Here is a 26,466-nt window from a genome sequence, read left to right as displayed (position 1 = left end):
GTGCCTTTGACATAGTAACAAGTTCCAAAGTGCCTCACAGAACTGTAATCAAAAAAATGAATACTCAGCCAAAGGAGGTGGTGCAGTATTCGGAAAATGACTGTAAACTTGAGTGTTAAAAAAGGTTGATTTAAGAAAGGGGGAGGGGGGGGGTGGTGGGGGGAGAGAGAGAGAGAGAGAGAGAGAGTGTTCCTGAGCTTGAGGTATAGGTGGCTGAAAGCATGGCTACTATCAGTGGGATGAAGAGGAATGGAGATGCACAAGAGACCAAGGAAACAGATCCTTGAAGTGGGTGAGTGAGGGGTTAATCATAGAATCCCTACAGTACTGAAGGAGGCCATTCGGCCCATCAAGTCTGTACCAACCACAATCCCACCCAGGCCCTATTCCTGTAACCCCACACATTTATTTACCTTGCTAATTCCACTGACGCTAGGGTCAATTTGGCATGGCCAATAAACCTAACCCGCACATCTTTGGACTGTGGAAAGAAACCGGAGTACCTGAAGGAAACCCACGCAGACATGGGGAGAACATGCAAAACCCACGCAGACAGTGACCCGAGGTCGGAATTGAACCTGGGACCCTGGCGCTGTGAGGCGGCAGTGCTTACCACTGTGCTGTCTGATGAATGAGGAGGTTACAGGGAGGGACATGGTAATGGGGTGCTTCAAATTTTTTAAATTTGGAGATGTTGGGGGACTGAGAGCTAACTTGCATCGGCAAGAATGGGTTGATTGGGAGAAAGACTTGGTGTGGGACAGGGTTTGAGCAGCCGTGTTTCGGGTTACCTGTTGTTTATGGAGAGTGGATGCTGGGAGGCTGCAAATATGATATGGCATGCTCAACTGTTATCTGCTGCTGATCAAACATTTGTTCTTCATCTCTCAACACTTAAAATTTTCAACTTTATGTTTAACTCCCTCAGTGTTTCCCTTCCCTATCTCTGTTCCTCCTCAGTACTTTAAACCATCTAAATCCCAAGATTTTATTGCATGCATGTAACAGGCAGTGACTATATGTTAAGAATCTCAGTTCAGAGTGCTCTGGATGCAGAAATGTGTGATTTGTTCTACTACTGTAGAATTGGTGCACAATAAATGTGTTTAATTCACTTGTAACTATCACTGATATTTTAGTCTAAATAAATGCTGGTAGAAATTAAGTATAACCTTAGTGGTGGACACGAGATTATAAGAAAGAAGATTCATATTGAACTTGGTGTCAGTTTAAAAATAGACTTGCCAGACTTATCAGAAGAATGGGTTAGCCCTTAATTTAGGCCTGACACAGATGGTTCCTTTTGAGTGCAAATTAAAATTCAAGTGTTCAGCGACCATATATTATGCAAACACATGGGTGAAAAGATTTGGTTTACTTCATTGGTCAAAGCATAGGACGTCTGCTGTGTATTTTCTCAGCGGGTGGAGGGCCATTGGCAGGAGAGTCACTCTGGGCTACAGTTGTGCATGTTAAAAATAGACGAGGCAACTGATTGCCTGCCTTGCATGAAGAAGTGAAACACAGCGTAGCAAGAATCAAAAGGCTTGGAAAAATAAACATTGAAAAACGAGGAATCTAGATGTTGAGATTATAAGGGCGGTACAACTTGGGATATCATCGGTTGTATGATATCTTCTGTCAACATTGCTTAAGGTTTCACTTGCGATGTTTAATTTATTCCCACCATCTCTCTCTCTACCCCCTCCTGAAAAAAGGATTGTGGTTTAGTACGAATGTCCGTGTTTCGGCCAAACAGCATTTCTTCTGGTGGCAATGACGTACCAGAAGAAGTCAAGTGTCAAAGTAAGTCCCATTTGACACTGAAAAGGGATTTATACAAACATTTTATAAAGAGGTATTAAAAGGTACAGGGAAATGGGGTTAGAGTTATCTATCTTTCCTTCGAGAGCTGCCATCAACATGAATAGTGAACCAAATGGCAGTCTTCTATATGAAGTTTCCATGATTGTGCTTCAAGACAGGTCTTGGTGTCTCTAGACTAGGAATGTCCAACCTTTTGAAGTAGGAGAATGGATGCATATGGCAAAACTGGTGAGTGAAAAGCACTCGTATGGTGGACCCTTCCCCAAGCAATGAAAGACCCCCATGCAAACAGTGACCTCCACATAAATAAAGCAATGCCAGCCCTCCCCAGTTATTCCTCATGTTTTTCTACCTGAGCATGGAGGATTGGGAAAGGCCACTCCATGAGCTTGACAGTCAGGCCTGGGAACTTTTAAGAGCTATCGAGAGCTGCTGCGATCTATTTAGGATGAGCATAAGGAAAGTCGGAAATGGCAGGAGATTAGGTGAGCTCGGAGAAAGTGATGGATCCCATCTGCCCAGCTGACTGCTTCTTGCACATCACGGCCCCAAATAATACTCCCAGTTTCAAGTTGTGTGCACCACTGCTGTCCCAGCTGAGATAGACCAATTAAACATAGATAAGGGATCAAATATGAATCATCCTGAATTGCACTGAGTTCTTCAGGAGTCCTGCAGGATTTTAAGTTTAAGTTTTTAATTTTATTTATTAATGTCACAAGTAGGCTAACATTAACACTGCAATGAACTTAGTGTGAAAATCCCCATGTCGCCGCACTCCGGCGCCTGTTTCAGGTACACTGAGGGAGAATATAGCATGGTCAATGCACCTAACAAGCATGTCTTTCGGACTGTGGGAGGAAACCCACGCAGACACTGGGAGAACGTGCAAACTCCACACACACACTGACCCAAGCTGGGAATCGAACCCGGATTCCTGGCGCCGAGACAGCAGTGTGAACCACTGTGCCGTACCACATAAATTGTTGCTTGTCCAATAGCAGATAACAGATTATTACTAGCTACACTTTCAGTCTGAATCAGACACTTAAAATGTTGTTTTTGTGAACTTGCCAAATGCTGTAACGTTTTTGAAGTAAATCAAGTGAGTTTGCCATTTTCCCGTCATACTTGGATTATTGTGTTTAAGATGGTGTATGGCAGATGTTCATTCAGATAGTACAGAGTGTTCATCCAGTGCTCAATAATTGATTTTACAGGTTTTTTTTTGAATTAGTTACTTTGTAATGATGACTGTTGAAGCATTAACATCATAGCAGTTTCAGGCAGGAGCAGCTCACAGTACTTTGTGGGTGTCTCTCAATAACCCTGAACCATTGATCTGCTTCATTCCATCTTGAAAGCCATTAAGGCTTCTTGTTCCACCACTTTGCCAGTTATCTGGTCCATTTTCTTAACCTTTACTTTTTTCAGTAAACAAAAGTTTTTCCTGTGTTTCCCATTTTCTGTTGTCCTGAATTTGTAAATATGTTCCCTTGCACTTCAAATTCTATATACTGAGGAATACGCTTATTTGGATTTCATTATAACACTTCTCAATATGTCCTCCTTTCAAGATAGAAAAGGCCCAGGGTCATCATCAGTCTTTCCTCGTACACCCAAGTTCCAGAGTCAATTCTGTAGCCCTGGAACAAAAGACTTGCAGTTCCATAGCACTTTTCATTTAAAGAGGTAATCACAAAATTCTTCACAGTCAACAATGTCATTGGAAGCACAGTCATTGTTAAAATGTAGAAAACTCAGCAGCCAATTTGTGCACAGCAAGCTGCCACAAACAGGAATTTGATAATGACCAAATAATCCTTTTTTTTGTTTTGTTTGTGGGATAAATATTGACCAGAATACAGGAGTTAGTTCCCCTTCTCCTTCTAAATAGTGCCATGGGATCTTCTATGCCCTCCTGAGAGGGCAGACAGGGCTTTAGTTTAACATCTCGCCCAAAAAATGACATTTCTGACAGTCCAGCATTGTAGTGGAGTGTTAACTTAGATTTTTGTGCTCAAGTCCTGGAGTGGAACTTGAACCCACAATCTTCTGACTCAGATGAAAATGTTTATGGACCGAGCCATGGCTGACATTGTCAGTCTCTATACTCCAATAGAAAAGTGTAGAAAGGACTGAGCAAACATTTAAACTCCCATCAGGAAGTTAGTCACTGTGGAATAAAATACGTCAGGAGCCGTGTTGCAAAAACTCCCTGTGGTAATGTTGGAGAATGGCCAGATGACTCCTTCACTGCTTAAGATCTTCTCCAATGATCTTTTAGTTTCTAATGCTGCCCTGAATGCAGAAGCAGCACAGGAGATTATCAAACCAGTATCTGTGAAGCGTGGAGCTAGGGGGGGTGGAGATTGTGAGAGAATGCTCTTGGGGAAGATTTTCTTTAGTGATTATTTGTGCTCATAAAGGCAAGGAAGGTATCAGCTGTGGGAAATTAAAACGCTTTCATGTTTTTGGTGCTTGGTCGACTCCACTATGGCATGCCTTATTTGGTATATTATTGTCACAGTGAAAAGTATGAAACATAAAACTAGAAGCCAATGAAGGCCATTAGGCCCTTTGATTTTGCTCCGCCATTCATTTTGACCACGGCTGATCATTGAATTCAATATCCTGATTCCCTTCCCCCATATCCCTTGATCCTTTTAGCCCCTCGAGCTATATCTAATTTCTTCTTGAAATTAGACGATGTTTTAGCCTCAACCACATTCTGTGGTAGTGAATTCCACACATTCACCACCCTCTGGATGAAGAAATTTCTCCTCACAGTTCTAAAACGTTTACTCCTTATCCTCATACTATGACCCTTAGTCCTGGACTCCTCCACCATTGGGAACATTCTTTCTGAATCTAACCTGTCTAATCCTGTTAGAATTTTATAGTTTCTATAAGATCCCCTGTCTCTCTTCTAAGCTCCAGTGAACATAATCCTACCCAACTTAGTCTGTCCTCATATGACAGACCTGCCATCGCAGGAATCAGCTTGGTAAACTTTCGCTGTACTCCCTTTATAGCAAGGACATCCTTTCTCGAGTGAGGACACCAAAACTGCACACAAGTATGGCCTCACCAATGTCCTATACAATTGCAGAAAAACATCCCTATCCCCATAATCATCCTCTTGCTATGAAGGCCAACGTACCATTTGCCGCCTTTACTGCCTGCTGTTGCTGTATGCTTACTTTCAGTGACTGATACTCAAGGACACCCAAGGTCTCGCTGAGTATCCACTTCTCTCAATTTACACCCATTCAAGTAATCTGTCTTCAAATTATTACTACCAAAGTGGATAACCTCACATTTATCCACATTATACTGCATCTGCCATGCATATGCCCACACACACAGCCTGTCCAAATCATGCTGAAGCATTTCTGCATCCTCCTCACAGCTCACCCTCCCACTCAAATGATTTATTATTGTCACATCTACTAGGATACAGTTAAATGTATTGTTTCTGGCGAGCTATACAGACAAGACATACCATTCATAGAGTACATAGGAGAGAAGGAAAGAAAAGGGTGCAGAACGCAAGGGGACTGGACTGGATACTTCAGGTGCCGGGTTTCAGAAAGGACAGAGAGGGAGGCAGAAGAGCGGGGGGAGTGGCACTGCTGATCAGGGATAGTGTCACAGCTGTAGAGAAGGTGGACGCCGTGGAGGGGTTGTCTCTGGAGTCTCTGTGGTGGAAGTTCAGAGTGGGAAGGGGTCGATAACTTTGGGTGTTTTCTATAGGCCACCCAATAGTAACAGGCCTGTTGAGGAGCAGATAGGGAAACAGATCCTGGAGAGATGTAGTAATAACAGGGTTGTCGTGATGGGAGACTTTAATTTCCCAAACATCGATTGGAATATCCCTAGGGTAAGAGGTTTGGATGGGGAGGAGTTTGTGAGGTGTGTTCAGGAGGGTTTCCTGACACACCATGTGGATAAGCCTACAAGAGGAGAGGCTGTACTCTATCTGGTACTGGCTAATGAGCCTGGACAGGTGTCGGATCTCTGTGGGGGAGCATCTTGGGGATAGTGATCATAACTCTATCTCCTTTATGCTAACATTGGAAAGAGATAGGAGCAGGCAAGCTAGGAAAGTGTTTATCTGGAGTAAGGGGAAATATGAAGCCATCAGGCAGGAGATTAGAGGTGTAAATTGGAAGGAGGTATTCTCGAGGGAAAGCACCGAAGTAAGGTGGCAGATTTTCAAGGATTGTTTGTCTGGAGTTCTACATGACAACGTTCCGATGAGACAGGGAGGTTTTGTCGGTTACGGGAACCGTGGTGCACGAAAGCAGTGCTGAAAGCAGTGCTGAACCTAGTCAAAAGGAAAGCGTACAATAGGTTCAGAGAGCTAGGCGTTGATGGGGATCTAGATGAGAGTATACGGCTTGTAGGAAGGGACTTGAGAAGGAAATTAGAAGAGCCAGAAGGGGTCACGAGAAGGCCTTGGCAGGTAAGATTAAGGAGAACCCTAAGGCGTTCTATAAATATGTGAAGAGTAAAAGGATGAGATGTGAAGGAATAGGACCTATAAAATGTGAAGGTGAGAAAGTCTGTACGGAACCGGAAGAAATAGCAGAGGTGCTTAATGAATACTTTACCTCGGTATTCACGGTGGAAAAAGACCTGGGTGGCTGTACTACAGGATTGCGGCGGACTGAGAAGATTGAGTTTGTCAACATTAAGAGGATGTGTTGGAAATTTTGAATAGCATCAAGATAGATAAGTCGCCGGGACTGGATGGGATGTACCCCAGGTTACTGTGGGAGGCGAGGGAAGAGATTGCAGAGCCTCTGGCAATGATCTTGGCATCGTCGATGGAGACGGGTGAGGTTCCGGAGGATTGGAGGATTGCGGATGTGGTTCCTATATTCAAGAAAGGGAATAGGGATAGCCCAGGAAATTACCGACCGGTGAGTCTAACCTCAGTGGTTGGTAAGTTGATGGAGAAGATCCTGAGGGACAGGATTTATGAACATTTAGAGAAGTTTAATATGTTCAAAAGTAGTCAGCATGGCTTTGTCAAAGGCAAATCGTGTCTTACGAGCCTGGTGGAGTTCTTTGAAAATGTGACTAAACACGTTGACGAAGGAAAAGTGGTAGATGTGGTTTACATGGACTTCAGCAAGGCGTTTGATAAGGTCCCCCATGCAAGACTTCTCGAGAAAGTGAGAGGGCATGGGATCCAAGGGGCTGTTGCCTTGTGAATCCAGAACTGGCTTGCCTGCAGAAGGCAGAGTGTGGTTGTAGATGGGTCTTTTTCTGAATGGAGGTTGGTCACCAGTGGAGTGCCCCAGGGATCTGGGACTCTTGCTGTTTGTCATTTTCATAAATGACCTGGATGAGGAAGTGGAGGGATGGGTTGGTAAGTTTGCCGACGACACAAAGGTTGGTGGTGTTGTGGATAGTTTGGAGGGATGTCAGAAGCTGCAGCGTGACATAGATAGGATGCAAGACTGGGCGGAGAAGTGGCAGATGGACTTCAACCTGGATAAATGTGTAGTGGTCCATTTTGGCAGGTCAAATGGAATGAAGGAGTATAATATCTAGGGTAAGACTCTTAGCAGTGTAGAGGATCAGAAGGACCTTGGGGTCCAGGTCCATAGGGCTCTTAAATCGGCCTCGCAGGTAGAGGAGGTGGTTAAGAAGGCGTATGTGTGCTGGCCTTCATCAATCAAGGGATTGAGTTTAGGAGTCGGGAGATAATGATGCAGCTTTATAAGACCCTCGTCAGACCCCACTTAGAGTACTGTGCTCAGTTCTGGTCGCCTCATTACAGGAAGGATGTAGAAATTATTGAAAGGGTGCAGAGAAGATTTACAAGGATGTTGCCTGGATTGGGTGGCATGCCTTATGAGGATAGGTTGAGGGAGCTCGGTCTTTTCTCCTTGGAGAGAGGAAGGATGAGAGGTGACCTGATAGAGGTGTACAAGATGTTGAGAGGTATAGATCGGGTGGATTCTCGGAGGCTTTTTCCCAGGGCTGAAATGGCTGCTACGAGAGGACACAGGTGCTGGGGAGTAGGTACAGAGATGTCAGGGGTAAGTCTTTCAGTCAGAGGGTGGTGGGTGAGTGGAATCGGCTGCTGTCAATGGTGGTGGAGGCAAACTCGATGGGGTCTTTTAAGAGACTTCTGGATGAGTACATGGGACTTAATAGGATTGAGGGTTATAGGTAAGCCTATATGTAGGCCTAGGTAGGTAGGGACATGACCGGCGTAACTTGTGGGCCGAAGGGCCTGTTTGTGCTGTAGTTTTTCTATGTTCTATGTAATGTTGCAGTTACAGTTAGGATGAAGAGAAAGATCAGCTATATGTGATAGGACCATTCAAAAGTCTGATGACAGCAGGGAAGAAGCTGTTCTTGAGTTGGTTAGAAAACATAGAAAAACTACAGCACAAACAGGCCCTTCGGCCCACAAGTTGTGCCGAACACATCCCTACCTTCTAGACCTACCTGTAACCCTCCATCCTATTAAGCTCCATGTACTCATCCAGGAGTCTCTTAAAAGACCCTATTGAGTTCGCCTCTACCACCACTGACGGCAGCTGATTCCACTCGCCCACCACCCTCTGTGTGAAAAACCTACCCCTAACATCTCCCCTGTACCTACCCCCCAGCACCTTAAACCTGTGTCCTCTCGTAGCAGACATTTCCACCCTGGGAAAAAGCCTCTGAGTCCACCCGATCTATGCCTCTCAACATGGTCTCCTCTCATCCTTTGTCTCTCCAAGGAGAAAAGGCCGAGCTCCCTCAGCCTATCCTCATAAGGCATGCCACTCAATCCAGGCAACATCCTTGTAAATCTCCTCTGCACCCTTTCAAGCTTTTCCACATCCTTCCTATAGTGAGGCGACCAGAACTGAACACAGTACTCCAAGTGGGGTCTGATGAGGGTCTTATATAGCTGCATCATTATCCCCGGACTCCTAAACTCAATCCCTCGATTGATAAAGGCCAGCACACCATACGCCTTCTTAACCACCACCTCCACCTGCGGGGCCGATTTCAGAGTCCTATGGACCCGGACCCAAAGGTCCTTCTGATCCTCTACCGTACTAAGAGTCTTTCCCTTTATATTGTACTCCTTCATCCCATTTGTCCTACCAAAATGGGCCACTACGCATTTATCTGAGTTGAAGTCCATCTGCCACTTGTCCGCCCAGTCTTGCATCCTATCTATGTCCCTCTGTAACTTCTGACATCCCTCCAGACTATCCACAACCCCACCAACCTTCGTGTCGTCGGCAAACTTACCAACCCATCCCTCCGCTTCCTCATCCAGGTCATTTATGAAAATGGCAAACAGCAAGGGTCCCAGAACAGATCCCTGGGGCACACCACTGGTGACCGACCTCCTTGGTTGGTTTGTGTTTTTAGACTTTTGTATCTTTTTCTTGAAGTCTAAAGTTTATTTACTGGTCACAAGTAAGGCTGACATTAACATTGCAATGAAGTTACTGTGAAATTCCCCTAGTCACCACACTCCGGCACCTGTTCGGGTCAATGCACCTAACCAGCACGTCTTTCAGAATGTGGGAGGAAACCAGAGCACCCGGAGGAAACCCACGCAGACATGGGGAGAACGTGCAAACTCCACACAGACAGTGACCCAAGCTGGGACTCGAACCCGGGTCCCTGGCTCTGTGAGGCAGCAGTGCGAGCCATTGTGCTACCGTGCCACTCTTGACGGAAGAAGGTGGAAGAGAGTATGTCCAGGGTGTGTGGAGTCCTTGATTACGCTGGGTACTTTTCCGAGGCAGCGGGAAGTGTAGACAGAGTCAATTGATGGGAGGCTGGTTTGCGTGATGGACTGGGCTATGTTCACAATGCTTTGTAGTTTCTTGTGGTCTTGGTCAGAGCAGGAGCCGTACCAAGCTGTGATACATCAGGAAAGGATGCTTTCTATGGTGCACCTTTAAAAATTGGTGGCAATCATGTTTTTCCTAAACTATAATATTTTAGACGTTATAGTTTAAACTCCAGAAGGTGATAGCATCACCTACTGCCCTCGATGTAGCATTTTCTATTTTTTACAACAGTAATTCTTGTGGTTCCTTCGAAGTTGCCTATCTGGTGCCAGATACCCACTGGGACCTGATAACCCAAATCACGTTGTATAAATTTGAAGACAGGAGATGTGCATTCCTGCAATCCATCTGGTTGGACTGAATTTGATCCCAGAGGTGAAAAGACTGTATTCTGACGATGAATTACTTGTCATCTATATCCAAGTGACTGGATGAAAGCATTTTCTGTTTCACCCTTCCCAAGTCTATTTTTCAACTTTATTGGATTAGGAGAAAACCTGAGATATTATGCTCTTCTCACTTGCACAGTGCAGTGAGGTCTTGCGAGGAAAGTGGACCTGTCAATAATATAGAAAAATAGGCTGCCTTTCATTTTTTTTCAAAAGCTTCTCTTTTTTTTCCCCATGCATTGCAGTGTGGGATTAAACTGGTGATCATATTTATTCCAAGTTGTGTCAATTAATTATAGGAGAGCCAGGAATGGTTACCTTCCAGGATTAGCAGCCCAGGTCTCAAGAAATCAAATCTCTCTTTCCCACCCCTTCCTCCAAAACTAAACATAGAAACTGCTGGATCTGTCTTTGTATCAATTCCTGCCCAGTCTGGCCTGCGTGTGACACCAGCCCCAAACTCTGTGGTTGACCATGTTCTTTGTCTTTAGTTGCCTGGAGGGATTGACAATAAATACTGTGTTGCCCACATCCTGGTTAATTTCAAAAAAACATAATCCTCCAGACTGGAGCATTATCCAATGGCTAGGGGTCATTTAGGTTTAGAAAAGGTTTTGAGGCAATGTTTAATTGCAGTGCAGTGCATTAATGAAAAATATGCATGGTTTTTATCCAGATACACAGTCTAAATAGGATCCAGATTTTTGTTTTTCTTAAGGCAGAAGGGATGTTAAAGATAATACTGCTTCTCTGTTTCTCTAAAACGTTGTGCCAATTACTATGCTGGGAGTTTGCCTTGCGTAAATAATATTCAATACCTGAACATCTTAAAATAGTATCACACTTGTCTTGAATAGTAATGTCCTCATCTTATTCAAGGTTTGTTTGGGCTGTGTAGCAAGGGGTACAGAAACTCTTGCTTTTTGAGGACTATTAAAACAAAGTAGATTAGTTTAAAATAGGGATCACAGTGTGTCTTATAGGTATCACAATGCGCCTCACTTATATATTATACAAATGTCTGTATAAACACATATATATCATTTTTGAAGAAGTATTATAGATTTAAACTTTGTATTTTCTTGTGAGCTTTGGCCAACAAGCAATTTACCCCTAGGCATAATGGGAAATAAGCTTAATTAGACAGACCGCATTCTTTTGGAACAATGAAGCAAAGCGCATATACCCTATTATCAGGGGCAGGCCAGGCAGCTACAAGTTACTAAGATTTTTGAAATTGAATAGGAGTCAGCTTCTAGCTGCAATGAATAGACATATTCAGCCTTCACTGATGAAGGGACAGAAAACAAATGAAAAAGATGACTCCCTTCGCATTCCCAAGACTGCAGGTGTTAGAAGCAACTCTTGAACCTACCAGATTTGCATAGGTAAGGTTTCTAGGGAGGGGGAGAACCTCTGGGTTCGGTTGACCAATGAATTCCTAATTCTGCTGCAAGGTAGAATGCTATTGGCCAAAGTAAATAAAATGTATTAGGACCATCTAGGTTGGGCAGGAAGATCGAATCTTTGGAAATATATATCTGTCGTGCTCATGTGATGTAACGTCAGAGAGAAGTTGGAATCCCCTGGCTATCTCTCTCCCAATACGTGTTGGTCAAATAAGGAACGTCTTTAACTGCAGAGTGTCTTTGCAAGTCTTTGTGTTCGCTGAAATCAGCTGAATACAAGACCCTCCAGAGGGAAGCTCTGAGAAAATCCCCTTGCAGGCTGTTAGAGAAAAACGTATCTGTCAGCCTTAGACAGCACAAGTACATTTCAGTTAATAGAATTTTTATCCCTTGTGGTTTTCTTGTTGAAATTTCTTCATGTAAGCACATAGTCGGACTATGTTGTACAGAGCTTTGGCAATAAGATTAAGTTGAGTGAGACAAAAACATGTTTTGGGATATTTCCTCCCAGAGTAGAAAGATAGATGGGGAAAGGTGTTATACCCTTTTGACTGTCAGAACTATGTCTAAGTAGAGGACACATCTGTGTAGAATTTTACCTTTACTATGTAGGTAGATTGATAAAAAGTTAATCTATAGCTTCAAACTGCAGAAGAAGAAAATTGAAATACACAGCTATGCACTCGTGAAAGTATACATGGCTTCCTGGAATTTCCTCTGACATTGATGTGTCCAAAGATGTGCGGGTTAGGTTGATTGGCCATGCTAAAAATTGCCCCTTAGCGTCCTGAGATGCGTAGGTTTAGAGGGATTAGTGGGTAAATATTTATGGATATGGGCGTAGGGCCTGGGTGGGATTGTAGTCGGTGCAGACTCGATGGGCCGAATGGCCTCTTTCTGTACTGTAGGGATTCTATGATTCTCTATGATTGAAAGGTTTATGAAACATTTTTAAAAACCTGTTCAAATATTTGACATTCAACAGGAGTTTGTTCATGTCACCCATTTGAAAGTGGGGTTGTGAAACTACATGTCCTTGTGCGCACTGCTCCAGGCCTAACATCTGTTGTAGGCAAGGTACTGAGGAATGTCATGCCCATTAGCATCCCTTGACAGCAAATGTCATCTACCCCATCTGCTGTGACAATCTCTGAAACATCTAGGTTGGCATAATTGGATATCAGTGACTTTTGAATTCAGCAGCTTACCAGAATACTGAGATGAAGAGCCTTTTCTTGTCTTTGCTCTTATTTTACATTGATACTGAGGGTGTTTCAGAAACTTGTGTGATGGATTGTTCCTGTGATTTGACTGGCATATCGTAATGCAATCCAATTTTAACTTCTGTATCCTTTTTTTACCTATATATTTGTCACTGATAAATGGTGTGTTTGGTGTAAAAACAAAATGAATTAACTTTTTTTCATGATTTGTGATCAACAACTTGCACTTAGCACCTTTTTGTTAGGAAGTTGGAATGAAATGAAGTAATCAGTTGTAACGGTAGATATATAGCTGTACTGAGGATTTGAGATGCAGATTAGACAAGTAGCAGGGTGAAATCAATACTTTTAAGCGAAGTGGAACCTAGCAGACTAATAGCCCAGATCATAGCCATGCCCAGTTTGCAAAGTTTTTTTTCCCTCGAGCCACGCTGTTGTGAAAAAAGCAGAAGAGTTTGTGTGTTGGACCCCCATAAATTTTACATTAAGTTAGGAGAAGGCCCCCAAATGAAAACTACAGGTCCTGTGTGTAATTAGTTGCTGGATTTGGCTTGGTGTTAAAACCTATGGGATGTTGCTTTGTGGAGGATTATTCTCAGCATGTAAGAAAGAAGTCTCGCAACACCAGGCTAAAGTCCAACAGGTTTATTTGGAACCACGAGCTTTCGAGCGCTCTGAAAGCTCGTGATTCCAAATAAACCTGTTGGACTTTAACCTGGTGTTGTGAGACGACTTACTTTAAGAAAGTAGATTTAGATTTTTCGGGGGGGGGGGGGTATAATTTAAGTATACTGTCTGGGTAACCATTTTTGAACTGTAAATGTTCTTTGCTATTGTCTGTCTTGTGTGTTTTAAAGTTTAATCAATGTTTTGCTATTTGAATAATTTACACAGGGTTTCATCTCGAATCATTTTTTTGCAAATTGCAAAAATAAACTGTCTAAGAACTGGCGTCCCAAGTTTCCCTACTGGATTTTAGGATGCCCTTGCACTGAACATCAGTGGGGTTCATGAACACTCCAGGGCACTTTACAAGTGTGGGTGACACAATGGTTCACACTGTTGCCTCGCAGTGCTCAGGACCTGTGTTCGATTTTGGCCTCGGGTGACTCTGTGTGGAGTTTGCACGTTCTCCACATATCTGCGTGGGTTTCCTCCGGGTGCTCCGGTTTCCTCCCATAGTCCAAAGGTGGTTTGGCCTTGCTAAATTGCCCCTTAGAGTCCCAAGATGTGTAGGTTAGGGGAATTAGCCATAGTAAAGGTGGGGGTAAAGGGGATAGGGTTGGAGGGGGAATTGGACCTGGGTCAGATGCTGTTTTGGAGAGTTGGTGCAGACTCAAATGGCCCCCGTTTGTTCCAGGAATTCTGTGATCAAACAGATTTTGACACCTCACCACAAGGAAATATTAGGACAGGTGATCAAAAGTTGGTCAGTAAGGTAAGTTTTATGGATGTTGTAAGGGAAGAAAGAGATGTAGTGAGACAGATTTTGGTGTGGCGGGGGGGGGGGGGGAATTCCAGTGTTTAGGGTCTCAACAGTTGATGGTTAACAGTTAAAGGTCAAAAGTTAAAACCTGGAGTACTTGAGGCTACAATTGGCAGAGTGCAGAGAATATTGGGGTGGGGGGAGAGGGGGGTGGTGTGTGCTGCAGGAAGGACATCCCAAATAGGAAGGAGCTGAGATAGGAAATGAAGCTTTGAATTTTAAAATCGAGGTGTTACTTAACTAGATACTAATGTAGGCCATCTATTGCATGGCGAATGGCTGAGTAAGACTGCAAGTTAAGTTGAGGGCAGCAGAGTTTTGATTACCTCAAATGTTTGGTAGGACAAGACAGTCAGGTGTGCATTGGAATAGTTAAGTGTGGAGGTAACAAAGGTGTGAATGAGAGTTACAGTAGCAACTGAACTGATGGGAGAGCATTTGTAATTTTAAATGCTATGAATGGCTTGTGTTTAGCACTCTGCATTTTTGCAAAATTATCCAAGTGGAAACTGAGAGTTTTATCACTTCACTTTTGTTGTGGGCTTCGTTACCTGCCCACACGGTGACTTTAAGCATTAAGGGAGAAAAACTTGCTAGAATAGCCAATTTACTTTGGTGTTTAAACAAAAAAGTAATTTCTATGTTCCATCTGTTAAACTGTGCGTGAAATGCAAACCACAATTTTCCATTCACTTTATAATCCAAATGCAATATGTACTATTTTATTCAGCAAGTGGAGGAACAGCTATGCCGTATTATTATAATATGAGAAACCATAGAGAGGAGGAGAACTGGTCTTTCATTTTGGGGAATATAACAGCTTACGTTTTGTGTTATATTGTCGGGTAGACTTTTTAAATTCTGATGAATATACTAATGTTGCTATCTTTGGATTGCAGTTTATCGCTGACCTCGGATTGGCAGCTTTTGTCCATTGTCGTAATTACAAGAGTTCACTGCCAAAGACAAGTGAAATGACTGTGACGAGGCTTGAACTACAGTGCAATGGACTGCTGAAGTCATGGGAATCAGACCAGTGAACTGCCCGGACATACCTACAGCAGTGCTGTATGGTTCCTTGTCTCTGTTTGTCTCCATTCTGCATAATGTGTTCCTCCTGTATTACGTAGATACGTTTGTATCTGTTTACAAAATTGATAAAGTATCCTTCTGGATCGGTGAGGTGAGTACCTCTTGTACGCTTTTAAGTTCTACTTGGCTGCTAACCCATAACCTTTCTATCAGCACTTGCATTATACGATCGCAGCTGTTAGTCTTCCAGTGCAATCAGCTTTAAAGGTTTAACAGAATGTTTTCAATGCCTGTTAGTGTTGAGAATTGTGCATTGCAGCAAGTGAAATGGTAAGTGTAGCTTTTCCTTTATTGATTGCTCAGATCTGTGAGCAGAGGGAATTCAATATTCCGTAAAATTTAATTTTCTGGTTATTATCGGCTATTTTATTCCACTCTAGCCTTTGCAACTTGCAGTGTTCAGCAACATAAGCTATTCTTCCAACAATATAAACTCCATTTCTTTTAATTGATTATCAATAATCTGTTTCGGAAATACTTGCAATTTCTACTTCAGTGGATGGTTCTGTCGGTGAAATAAAGATTGTGTCTCAAAATGAGAGTCCAGACTTGTTCTGAATCCGAACGTTCCTTTGCATTTGTTTAAAGTGAGAAATTTTGCAGATCCACTCAGATTATGAATGAAGTTTGCATTGTAGACTATATTTTAAAAATGATTTATAGTGTCCTCTGACAAGCCAAATATATTATTTTGTCTTTGTTCCCTTTTATGGCATGGATTTGAAGTACAATAATGTTGTAAGCAGCGTCATTCTGAAAAACACCTGGACAGTTTGAATATTAAGTATAGCATGATGTAAACAAATGTAACTTCAGATCTTTTTAAATCTAGTGATTCATTTTTCCCTTCAAAGGATTAGAAAATAACGGAAACAAAATTCAAGTTTCAAAGTTTAATCAATCATCTGATGGGGTTTGTTGAAGACATTTTTGTAAAGAGTAATTGTAAAATGTTTGGAATATATTTTTAACCCCTTCACTTGCTCTTTCTTAAATATAACTTGGCTATGCAGAATGGAAAAAAATGAACTCATTTTGAATGCTGTGACAGAGATAAACTTGTCAGTAATGTGTTTAAAATAATTCTGGGGAAGGTGGGTAGTTACAGGCTACAGAACTTTCATAGTACTTATTTGTCTATTCAGCCTCTGTCTTTACTTCACATTATTATAATTTGCAAGACAACTGAGCGACCTTGTAATCGTTCACAAATCTGTACAAGGATAATCTAGTACAGTTTGCAACTTGATTGCTGCTTACAGCAATGGAAAGGAGTTCAAAAAATTGTATTTTCTCTCATTCTACACATGCGCTCCAGTATGTTGGACTTGGTATTCCCTGCTGCTATCATAGGGTTCAAGTTTCCCATAAAAAGGCATAATGGCCTTTTCTTACCGGAGTAGATTCTTGACTTATGGAGGTTGTTTGGAGGGAGAGATGGAGAAAAGAAAATTCTCCTTGTCGCCAATGTAGTAATTCGGCCTGATGTCAGTTTCCCATCACCAAAGACCCTTTGTTTAGCAAAGAGAAGGGCTGCACCCGTGGCTTACAGTTCGTCAGTCAACAACTCAGGACCCTCGACACCACTCCTGTTTGAGCAGCAGGTTTGTAAGCCCCCACTGTCCACTTCTTATTTGGCAAACCTCCACTCGCTCAATAAGGAAGCCTGTACTCCACGAAGCCCACAGAGAGACCTATCGATGATCTCCCATGTTTTTCATGGCCATCATAATGCTAATGGACTGCTATCCTGACGAAGAGTCATCCAGACTTGAAAAATGAGCTCTGTCCTCTCCACAGATGCTGTCGGACCTGCTGAGATTTCCCAGCATTTTCTGTTTGATTCCAAATTCCGCAGTAATTTGGTTTTATTAAAAAGTAAGGATGTTATGCTTCAGTTACACAGGGAATTGGTGAGACCAAATCTTGAATAATGTGTGCAGTTTTGGTCTCCTTATTTAAGGAAGGATGTAAGTGCATTGGAGGTGGTTCAGAGGAGGTTTACTAGATTGATACCTGGAATGAGCAGTTTGTCTGGTGAAAGGTTAGACAGATTGGGCTTGTTTGCTCTGGGGTGTAGAAGAGTGAGAGGTGGTGATTGATTGAAATATACAAGATCCTGAATAGTCTTGATAAGGTGGACGTGAAAAAGATCATTCCACTTGTGGGTGAGTCCAGGATTAGGAGACACTGTTTTAACATTAGGAGTCACCCTTTTTAGGACCGAGACAGCAGAATATTCTGAGGGTTGTGCAACTTTGGAACTCTGCCTCACAAGGTGGTGGAGGTGGGATCGTTGGATATTTTTAAGATGGCGGTACATAGAGTTTTGTCAGGCAAGGCAATCAAAGATTATCAGGGTAGATGGGAATGTGAAACTTGAAACACAACAGATCAGCCATGATCTTATCAAATGGCAGGGCTGGCGAGAGGGGCCAGATGGTCATATACTGCCTATGTTTGTATTCTTTATTTGATGTGTTCCATTGTTCTACATGCAATTGGACCTGTGCCTCTCAGCACAATCTTGTGCTTCATTTGAACCATTAAAGATCTGCCTGTACAGAACAAAAAGGACAGTCACTGTTGTGAATCTTGGCGTCTCTGGCTACTAGTCTACATGCTTTCCTCCACTTGGAGCATAGTTACAGTATACGTGAGCATGGTTTGAACATTAACCATATCTGCACTTTCAGTAAGCTGGCTGTGATCCTGCTTTTATAGACAATGTGTGTAATCTCAAGAAATTCAGGAAATTCATTTTGTAACTTGTTTGAATTTTCTACAGTGGAAAAAACATAGGACAGGAACATGATAATATGATCAACAGAAAATGTGGGAAAATCTCAGCAGGTCTGACAGCATCTGTGGAGAGAAAATAGAGCCAACGTTTCGAGTCTGGATGACCCTTAACATTAGCTCTATTCTCTCTCTCTCTCCCAATGCTGTCAGATTCCAACATCTGCAGTAATTTACTTTTATTTCATATTTTTGTGCTTCTGTTATAGAATCCCTAAAGTACAGAAGGAGGCCATTCAGCCCATCGAGTGTGTACTGACCACAATCTCACCCAGGCCCTATTCCCGTAACCCCACACATTTACCCTGCTAATCCCCCTGACACTAGGGTTAATTTAGAATGGCCAATCAACCTAACCCGCACATCATTTGACTGTGGGAGGAAACTGGAGCACCTGGAGGAAACCCACGCAGACACGGGGAGAATGTGCAAACACAGACAGTGACCCGAGGCCAGAATTGAACCTGGGTCCCTGGTGCTGTGAGGCAGCAGTGGTAACCACGGTGCTAATCGGTGATATATTATCAAATATATTATTTGATGATAATGTTTATTTGTTAAGCACTTTGGGTATTTTAATGCAACTGCAGGAATATTTTGGCGATTAAGGGGTTTATTTTGTCCCATTAATAGATTTGAGATTCTGTTAAATTTATTTCTGAGCAAGAGTAATTACTTAGTCTCCCTTCTGAAGCTTGGACAAGGTGCCTAAGAAGGACACTAAGATAAAGGCAAAATACTGTTTTGGCTAGAATCTAAAACAAAAAGCCCAACATAAACTGGGCAACAGCACCTCGTATTTCAATAAGGCACATTACAGCCTTCCAGACTGAACATTGAGTTCAACAACTTCAGAGTTTGAATTCTCTTTCACCTCCATTCCATCTCCATTTTATTTTATTTTACTTAATTTCTTCTTTTCATCTTATTAATCCATTTTTATTACTTTATATTTTTTCCCACTTCTAAAATCTCGCTTTCCATCTTGTTTCACCCCCCCCCCCCAGAAGAGCCATCTGCACCTTCTGCCATTTACACATTCCGATCTCTTAATGGATGCTGTCAGCACCGTCCCAAACCTTTATCATCACCACTTGCATTCCGTTTGTCCTTCTGTCTATGCTATCCCTATCCATTACAGCCTGCTCCCTTGCCCTCGGTGTAAATCTCGTCCTATTTTCCTTGTCTTCAGCTCTGACGAAGGGTCATTCAGACTCAAAACGTTGGCTCTACTCTTTCTCCACAGATGCTGTCAGGCCAGCTGAGATTTTCCAGCATTTTCTGTTTTTGTTGCCTAAGAAGGACGGCTGCATCAGAAAATGAGCTGGAAAGCCACTTTGGACGGAAAGTTTTGTTGTCCAATTTCTATTAATTTTATGAAAATTGTTTAACTTTGCTGACTGATAATGTAGCCTTCCCCTGGCACCTTTTGCAAGGAATGTTTTGCAGTGCGACAGACAGACTGCTGGGTACACACAGACACACACACAACCAATCTTAACTGATAAGCAAAGCGGTTTTTTTTTCTCCACTAGAAGAAAGGAAATATTTCTATTAAAATGTTGTATTGATTCTGCTGTGGGTTTATTATATTTAAGGTGCAGTTTTTATTTATAGGGAAGTGACCAGGACAAGTCTGTTTTGTTCCCAAGTTTGCCTTTTTCATAGCAGAAAATAACTGATTTGAGTTTGTTTCTCTGTCTCAAGGATATCAAATGCCATTGCTAGCATTGACTCTCATGCTAACTGCTCCACTGTTGCCCATCTTTGGGAGTGTCCTGGAGCAACTACAAATCATATACCTGCAGCATAAAGGTGTTTGGAGTTCAGAAGAATGAAAGATGTCTTGATTGATTGAAATATACAAGATCCTGAATGGTCTAATATTGCATGTGTGAAACAGACAACATACTTAAAGTATAGTGCTTTTTATTCTGTAAGCAAATGGCATGTAATGACAATCTCTAACAAGTTTCATCATCTCCCCATGACCTTACCCAGTGTTGCCTAATTCCTCTACCGTGAACATTCTGTGGGTCACCATTGACCAGAAACAAAACACAAATACTTCGGTTAAAAGATCATGTCCAAGACTGACTCCTAAAAACACTGCTCATTCTTGCTACCAGAATGAATCACTTCACACTGGGTTAAATTTTGTCTGCCCATTTCACCAGTCTCTCCATGTCTTCGCAAAATCTGGCACAATCCTCATGGTTTACTACATTTTTAAGAAGTCGTGGCTCCTATTCCCAAGTCCAGGACATTGATGTATGTCACTCAACAAAGAGACGCGTTGCTGAAGCTTTTTGTCTTGCACTCATCAGGACAAGTACAAACTTGCCAAATATCATGACAGCACCCTAGCCAATCGGAGTCAACTTGCCAACCAACCAATCAGTGGCCTTTCGCCTGTAATATAAATTGTTGTGATGGTTGAAGTTTGGCATTCTTACATTTGTCCTGATGAGTGAGAGATGAGAAGCTCCGACAGCCTGTTTCAGCATATTTGGATTCTGTGCTACCAAAGGACATTGATGTATATCAGAAGCTCATCTGTGTTGCACGCCTTGTCATTAATTTCAGATATCATGGATTTTTGACAGCATTGTCAGAAGAATGAAAGAGTGAAACAAAATATTGTGGCTAATTTTATCATGACGACCTATGACCGTAATACTTTAACTGTTAGCATTAAACAATCAGTATTGAGGGTGTTATGTCAGCCGCTCATCAGGATTCTCTCCAGTTCCAATCAGATCAGTTTTATTATTTAGTTGGCTCTCTTCGCTATTAGTTGCTGCTGCTTTGTTTTCTTCTGTCTTAATTTGCATTTTCTTTTCCTTTCAGACCATTTTTCTCCTATGGAACAGTCTTAATGATCCACTATTTGGATGGCTTAGTGATCGCTCATTTCTGAGCACACATCAGTAAGTAATAATGGCCATTCTGTTTAATGGAGAAACCGTGTGCACTTTATACTGGATTCACCACAGCAAAATCTCAGCAGGAGAGTTGAGCTTATTTTACACAATGCTGCTTTGATGTGGAATTGTTGCTTTGTGAACCTTTTTTTGATTTGATTTATTATTGCCACATGTAGTTGTATACAGTGAAAAGTATTGTTTCTTGCAGGCTTTACAGATAAAGCATGCCATATAGGGAAGGAAAGGAGAGAGTGGAAGGTGTAGTGTTACAGTCATAGCTAGGTTGTAGAGAAAGATCAACTTAATGCGAGGTAGGTCCATTCAAAAGTCTGATAGCAGCAAGGAAGAAGCTGTTTTTGAATTGGTTGGTACGTGATCTCCGACTTTTGTATCTTTTTCTCGACGGAAGAAGGTGGAAGAGCGTATGTCCGGGGTGCTTGATTATGCTGGCTGCTTTTCCGAGGCAGCAGAAAGTGTAGACAGTGTCAATGGATGGGAAGCTGGTTTGAGTGATGGACTGGGCTTCATTCACGAGCCTTTGTAGTTTCTCGCGGTCACAGCAGCAGCTCTACCAAGCTGTGATACAACCAGAAAGAATGCATCAGTTGAAGTTGGTGAGAGTTGTAGCAGACATACCAAATTTCCTGCGTCTTCTGAGAAAGTAGAGGTGTTGGTGGGCTTTCTTAACTATACCGTCGGCATGGGGGGACCAGGACAGATGGTTGTTGAACTGGGTACCTAGTGATGGAGGCAAACTCAATAGGGTCTTTTAAGAGACTCCTGGATGAGTACATGGGACTTAATAGGATGGAGGGTTATAGGTAGGCCTAAAAGGTAGGGATATGTTCAGCACAACTTGTGGGGCCGAAGGGCCTGTTTTGTGCTGTAGTTTTCTATGTTTCTAAAACTTGAAACTCTCGACCATTTCTACTTGGTCACTATTGATGTCGACGGGCATGCCCTCCACTGCGCTTCCTGGTTACTGCTCCTATTCTAACAATGGCTACCTACTATTGAGCATCTAGTATCCCTGTGAGAAGTAACAAACTGTAAATAAAAAAATACAAGCTGTTGTTTTAAGTAAAATCTATAAAAGTTATTCATGTAAAATCAAACTCCAAAGTCACGTTTACTTTCCATATGTGTTTTTGCTTGTCCTTTTCGTGCATGTCAAGAGCATGTGTATTGTTATAATAAACATCATCAATTTCTCCTGTTTACTTGAGTACAGTCGATGTAGAAATGTGTCCAAATTCAAAAGGCTGACTTTTTATTCTTTCCAGCAGGTACCTTGTTTTTTTGCTGAGCTATTTTGGCCTTGTTTTTCTAGTCTGAGTGCATTTCTTAAGGCTTTATTACCATTAATGGTCAAGGACATTTTGCATACTATTATCCTACTTTATTCATAATTTATTTTATAATGGTGATTGATGGTCTGCTGCAGCAGCTCAGCACTGCAGATTCCTTTGGGCATAAACTAGTTTGTTATAGTTTTTGTTAAAGTTGTTATTGAATTTTTAGCCTCTGCAAGATGACTCTGCTAAATAAGCAGCCTTTTATAGTCCAGGAAAGTCTAGGCGCTTCATCAGCAATTGTTTGGAGGTGGTGGGGGGAGAGGCAAGAGGAAGAAAGCGTTAGAATTCAACCCATGCCCCCTCGCAAAGCCTAATGACTGTGATTCAGAGGTACTGATGGAGAGGCTGGGAATTCTGCATTGAGTAACTCACTTCCTGACTCCCTAAAGCCTGTCCACCATCTACAAGGCACAAGTCAGGAGCATGATGGAATGCTCTCCATTTGCCTGGATAAGTGCAGCTCCAACAACATTAAGCTCGACACCATCCAAGACAGCACAGTCGATTGGCACCCCATCCAGCACCTTAAATCTCCCTCGCGCTGTAGAAGCAGTGTGTGCCATCTACAAGATACACTGCAGCAACTCCCTAGGGCTCCTTTGACAGCACCTTCCAAACTCATGACTTCTACCACCTGGAAGGACAACGGCAGTGGACACATGGGAGTATCACTACCTCTGAAGTTCCTCTCCCAAGTCACACACCTTCCTGACTTGAAAGTGGGAAAAGGAGTTGTAGTCCCGAAGTCAGTGAGGGTGGTGAGGTATTGGGGAAGGTATCAGGGTCAAGGGTGGGTACCGGTAGACAGGAAGGTGGGTTGAAGTGTGTCTACTTCAATGCAAGGAGCATCCGGAACAAGGTAGATGAACTTGGGGCGTGGATTGGTACTTGGGACTACGATGTTGTGGCCATTACGGAGACGTGGGTAGAACAAGGACAGGAATGGTTCCGCGGTATAGATGTTTCAGTAAGTGTAGGGAAGCTGGTAAAAGAGGTGGAGGAGTAGCATTGTTAATCAAGGATAGTTTAACGGCTGCGGAAAGGCACTTCGAGGGGGATCTGCACGCTGAGGTAATATGGGCTGAGGTTAGAAATAGGAAAGGAGCGGTCACGATGTTAGGAGTTTACTATAGGCCCCCAAATAGTAATAGAGATGTGGAAGAAGAAATTGCTAAGCAGATTATGGATATGTGTGAGGGTCACAGGGTAGTTGTCATGGGGGACTTTAACTTTCCAAATATTGATTGGAGCCATTGTAGGTCAAATAGTTCGGATGGGGCAGTTTTTGTGCAGTGTGTGCAGGAGGGTTTCCTGACACAATTTGTGGATAGGCTGACAAGAGGTGAGGCCACATTGGATTTGGTACTGGGAAATGAACCAGGCCAACTGTTAGATTTGGTTGTGGGAGAGCACTTTGGAGATAGTGAACACAATTCGGTGTCTTTTGTTATTGCAATGGAGAGGGATAGGGCCGTACGGCAGGGCAAGGTTTACAATTGGGGGAGAGGTAATTATGATGCGATTAGGCAAGAATTAGGGGGCATAAGTTGGGAATAGAAACTGTCAGGGAAAGGCACTAATGAAAAGTGGAACTTTTTCAAGGAACAAATACTGGGTGTCCTTGATAGGTATGTCCCTGTCAGGCAGGGAGGAAATGGCCGAGTGAGGGAACCATGGTTCACGAAAGAGGTGGAATGTCTTGTGAAAAGAAAGAGGGAAGCTTATATAGGGGTGAGGAAACAAGGTTCAGATGGCTCGATTGAGGGTTACAAGTTAGCAAGGAACGAGCTGGAAAAGGGGCTCAGGAGAGCTAGGAGGGGACACGAGAAGTCCTTGGTGGGTCGGATCAAGGAAAACCCCAAGGCTTTTTACTCTTATGTGAGGAATAAAAGAATGACCAGGGTGAGGTTAGGGCCGGTCAAGGACAGTAGTGGGAACTTGTGTATGGAGTCAGTAGAGATAGGTGAGGTGATGAATGAATACTTTTCTTCAGTGTTCACCAAGGAGAGGGGCCATGTTTTTGAGGAAGAGAAGGTGTTACAGGCTAATAGGCTGGAGGAAATAGATGTTCGGAGGGAGGATGTACTGGCAGTTTTGAATAAACTGAAGGTCGATAAGTCCCCTGGGCCTGATGAAATATATCCTAGGATTCTTTGGGAGGCAAGGGATGAGATTGCAGAGCCTTTGGCTTTGATCTTTGGGTCCTCGCTGTCCACGGGGATGGTGCCAGAGGACTGGAGAATGGCGAATGTTGTTCCTCTGTTTAAGAAAGGGAATAGAAATGACCCTGGTAATTATAGACCGGTTAGTCTTACTTCGGTGGTTGGTAAATTGATGGAAAAGGTCCTTGGGGATGGGATTTACGACCATTTAGAAAGATGCAGATTAATCCGGGATAGTCAGCACGGATTCGTGAAGGGCAAGTCGTGCCTCACAAATTTGATTGAATTTTTTGAGGATGTAACTAAGTGTGTTGATGAAGGTAGGGCAGTTGATGTCATATACATGGATTTTAGTAAGGCGTTTGATAAGGTCCCCCATGGTCGGCTTATGATGAAAGTGAGGAGGTGTGGGATAGAGGGAAAGTTGGCCGATTGGATAGGTAACTGGCTGTCTGATCGAAGACAGAGGGTGGTGGTGGATGGAAAATTTTCGGATTGGAGGCAGGTTGCTTGCGGAGTGCCACAGGGATCAGTGCTTGGTCCTCTGCTCTTTGTGATTTTTATTAATGACTTAGAGGAGGGGGCTGAAGGGTGGATCAGTAAATTGCTGATGACACCAAGATTGGTGGAGTAGTGGATGAGGTGGAGGGCTGTTGTAGGCTGCAAAGAGACATAGATAGGATGCAAAGCTGGGCTGAAAAATGGCAAATGGAGTTTAACCCTGCTAAATGTGAGGTGATTCATTTTGGTAGGACTAATTTAAATGTGGATTACAGGGTCAAAGGTAGGGTTCTGAAGACTGTGGAGGAACAGCGAGATCTTGGGGTCCACATCCACAGATCTCTAAAGGTTGCCACTCGAGTGGATAGAGCTGTGAAGAAGGCCTATAGTGTGTTAGCTTTTATTAACAGGGGGTTGGAGTTTAAGAGCCGTGGGGTTATGCTGCAATTGTACAGGACCTTGGTGAGACCACATTTGGAATATTGTGTGCAGTTCTGGTCACCTCACTATAAGAAGGATGTGGAAGCGCTGGAAAGAGTGCAGAGGAGATTTACCAGGATGCTGCCTGGTTTGGAGGGTAGGTCTTATGAGGAAAGGTTGAGGGAGCGAGGGCTGTTCTCTCTGGAGCAGAGGAGGCTGAGGGGAGACTTAATAGAGGTTTATAAAATGATGAAGGGGATAGATAGAGTGAACATTCAAAGACTATTTCCTTGGGTGGATGGAGCTATTACAAGGGGGCATAACTATAGGGTTCATGGTGGGAGATATAGGAAGGATATCAGAGGTAGGTTCTTTACGCAGAGAGTGGTTGGGGTGTGGAATGGACTGCCTGCAGTGATAGTGGAGTCAGACACTTTAGGAACATTTAAGTGGTTATTGGATAGGCACATGGAGCACACCAGGATGATGGGGAGTGGGATAGCTTGATCTTGCTTTCAGATAAAGCTCGGCACAACATCGTGGGCTGAAGGGCCTGTTCTGTGCTGTACTGTTCTATGTTCTATGAAAGGATATTGCTGTCTTTTCACTGTCACTGGAACTCCCTCCCTAATAGCACTGTGGGTGTACCTACATCACATCGACTGCAACAAATCAAGAAGGTAGCTCACCACCGCCATCTCGAGGGCAATTGGGGATGGCCAATAAATGCTGGCATAGCCAGTGAAGCCCATGTCCTGTGAAAGAACAAATAAAATACAAATTGTACATGACTTGAAATATGCAATGTGCAGGAAAGAGATTCAGAATAAAACAAATTAGGAAGTGCAGTGAATGAGTGAGGGCAAGAAAAACAGCAGCAGCTGAAACCTTTCCATGTTCCTTGCTTCACGTGAAGTGAATGGAATGTACTTGGCAATTTCTAAAGGGCTTTCATTTGACTGACAGAATGCTACTATTGCACTTTTTTCCTTCTGGCAAGCTGCCAAATATATTTAAAACCAAGTGTTGTACACATATCAAAAATGCCAG

The 26,466-nt window shown here is 42.9% G+C and overlaps 2 protein-coding genes across 2 annotated transcripts in view; one reads left to right on the top strand and one right to left on the bottom strand.

The window, feature by feature from the left end:
* The window catches only part of LOC144500377 (uncharacterized), a 417,466-nt gene that overhangs the window by 36,400 nt on the left and 354,600 nt on the right, over positions 1-26,466 (bottom strand). The gene's annotated exons all lie outside the window — the stretch shown is intronic.
* slc68a1a (solute carrier family 68 member 1a) overlaps positions 1-26,466 on the top strand; it is a 57,016-nt gene that overhangs the window by 8,433 nt on the left and 22,117 nt on the right. Inside the window, exons 2-3 of the mRNA XM_078223156.1 lie at positions 15,060-15,343; positions 20,902-20,981. Of these exons, the coding sequence (XP_078079282.1) occupies positions 15,182-15,343; positions 20,902-20,981 (242 nt within the window). The 5' untranslated portion in view covers positions 15,060-15,181. The remainder of the gene's footprint in view (positions 1-15,059; positions 15,344-20,901; positions 20,982-26,466) is intronic.

Source organism: Mustelus asterias, chromosome 11 (genome assembly GCF_964213995.1).
Source record: "Mustelus asterias chromosome 11, sMusAst1.hap1.1, whole genome shotgun sequence".
In the NCBI taxonomy this organism is placed as follows: domain Eukaryota; kingdom Metazoa; phylum Chordata; class Chondrichthyes; order Carcharhiniformes; family Triakidae; genus Mustelus; species Mustelus asterias.
This window is presented reverse-complemented; position numbering and strand designations above follow the sequence as displayed.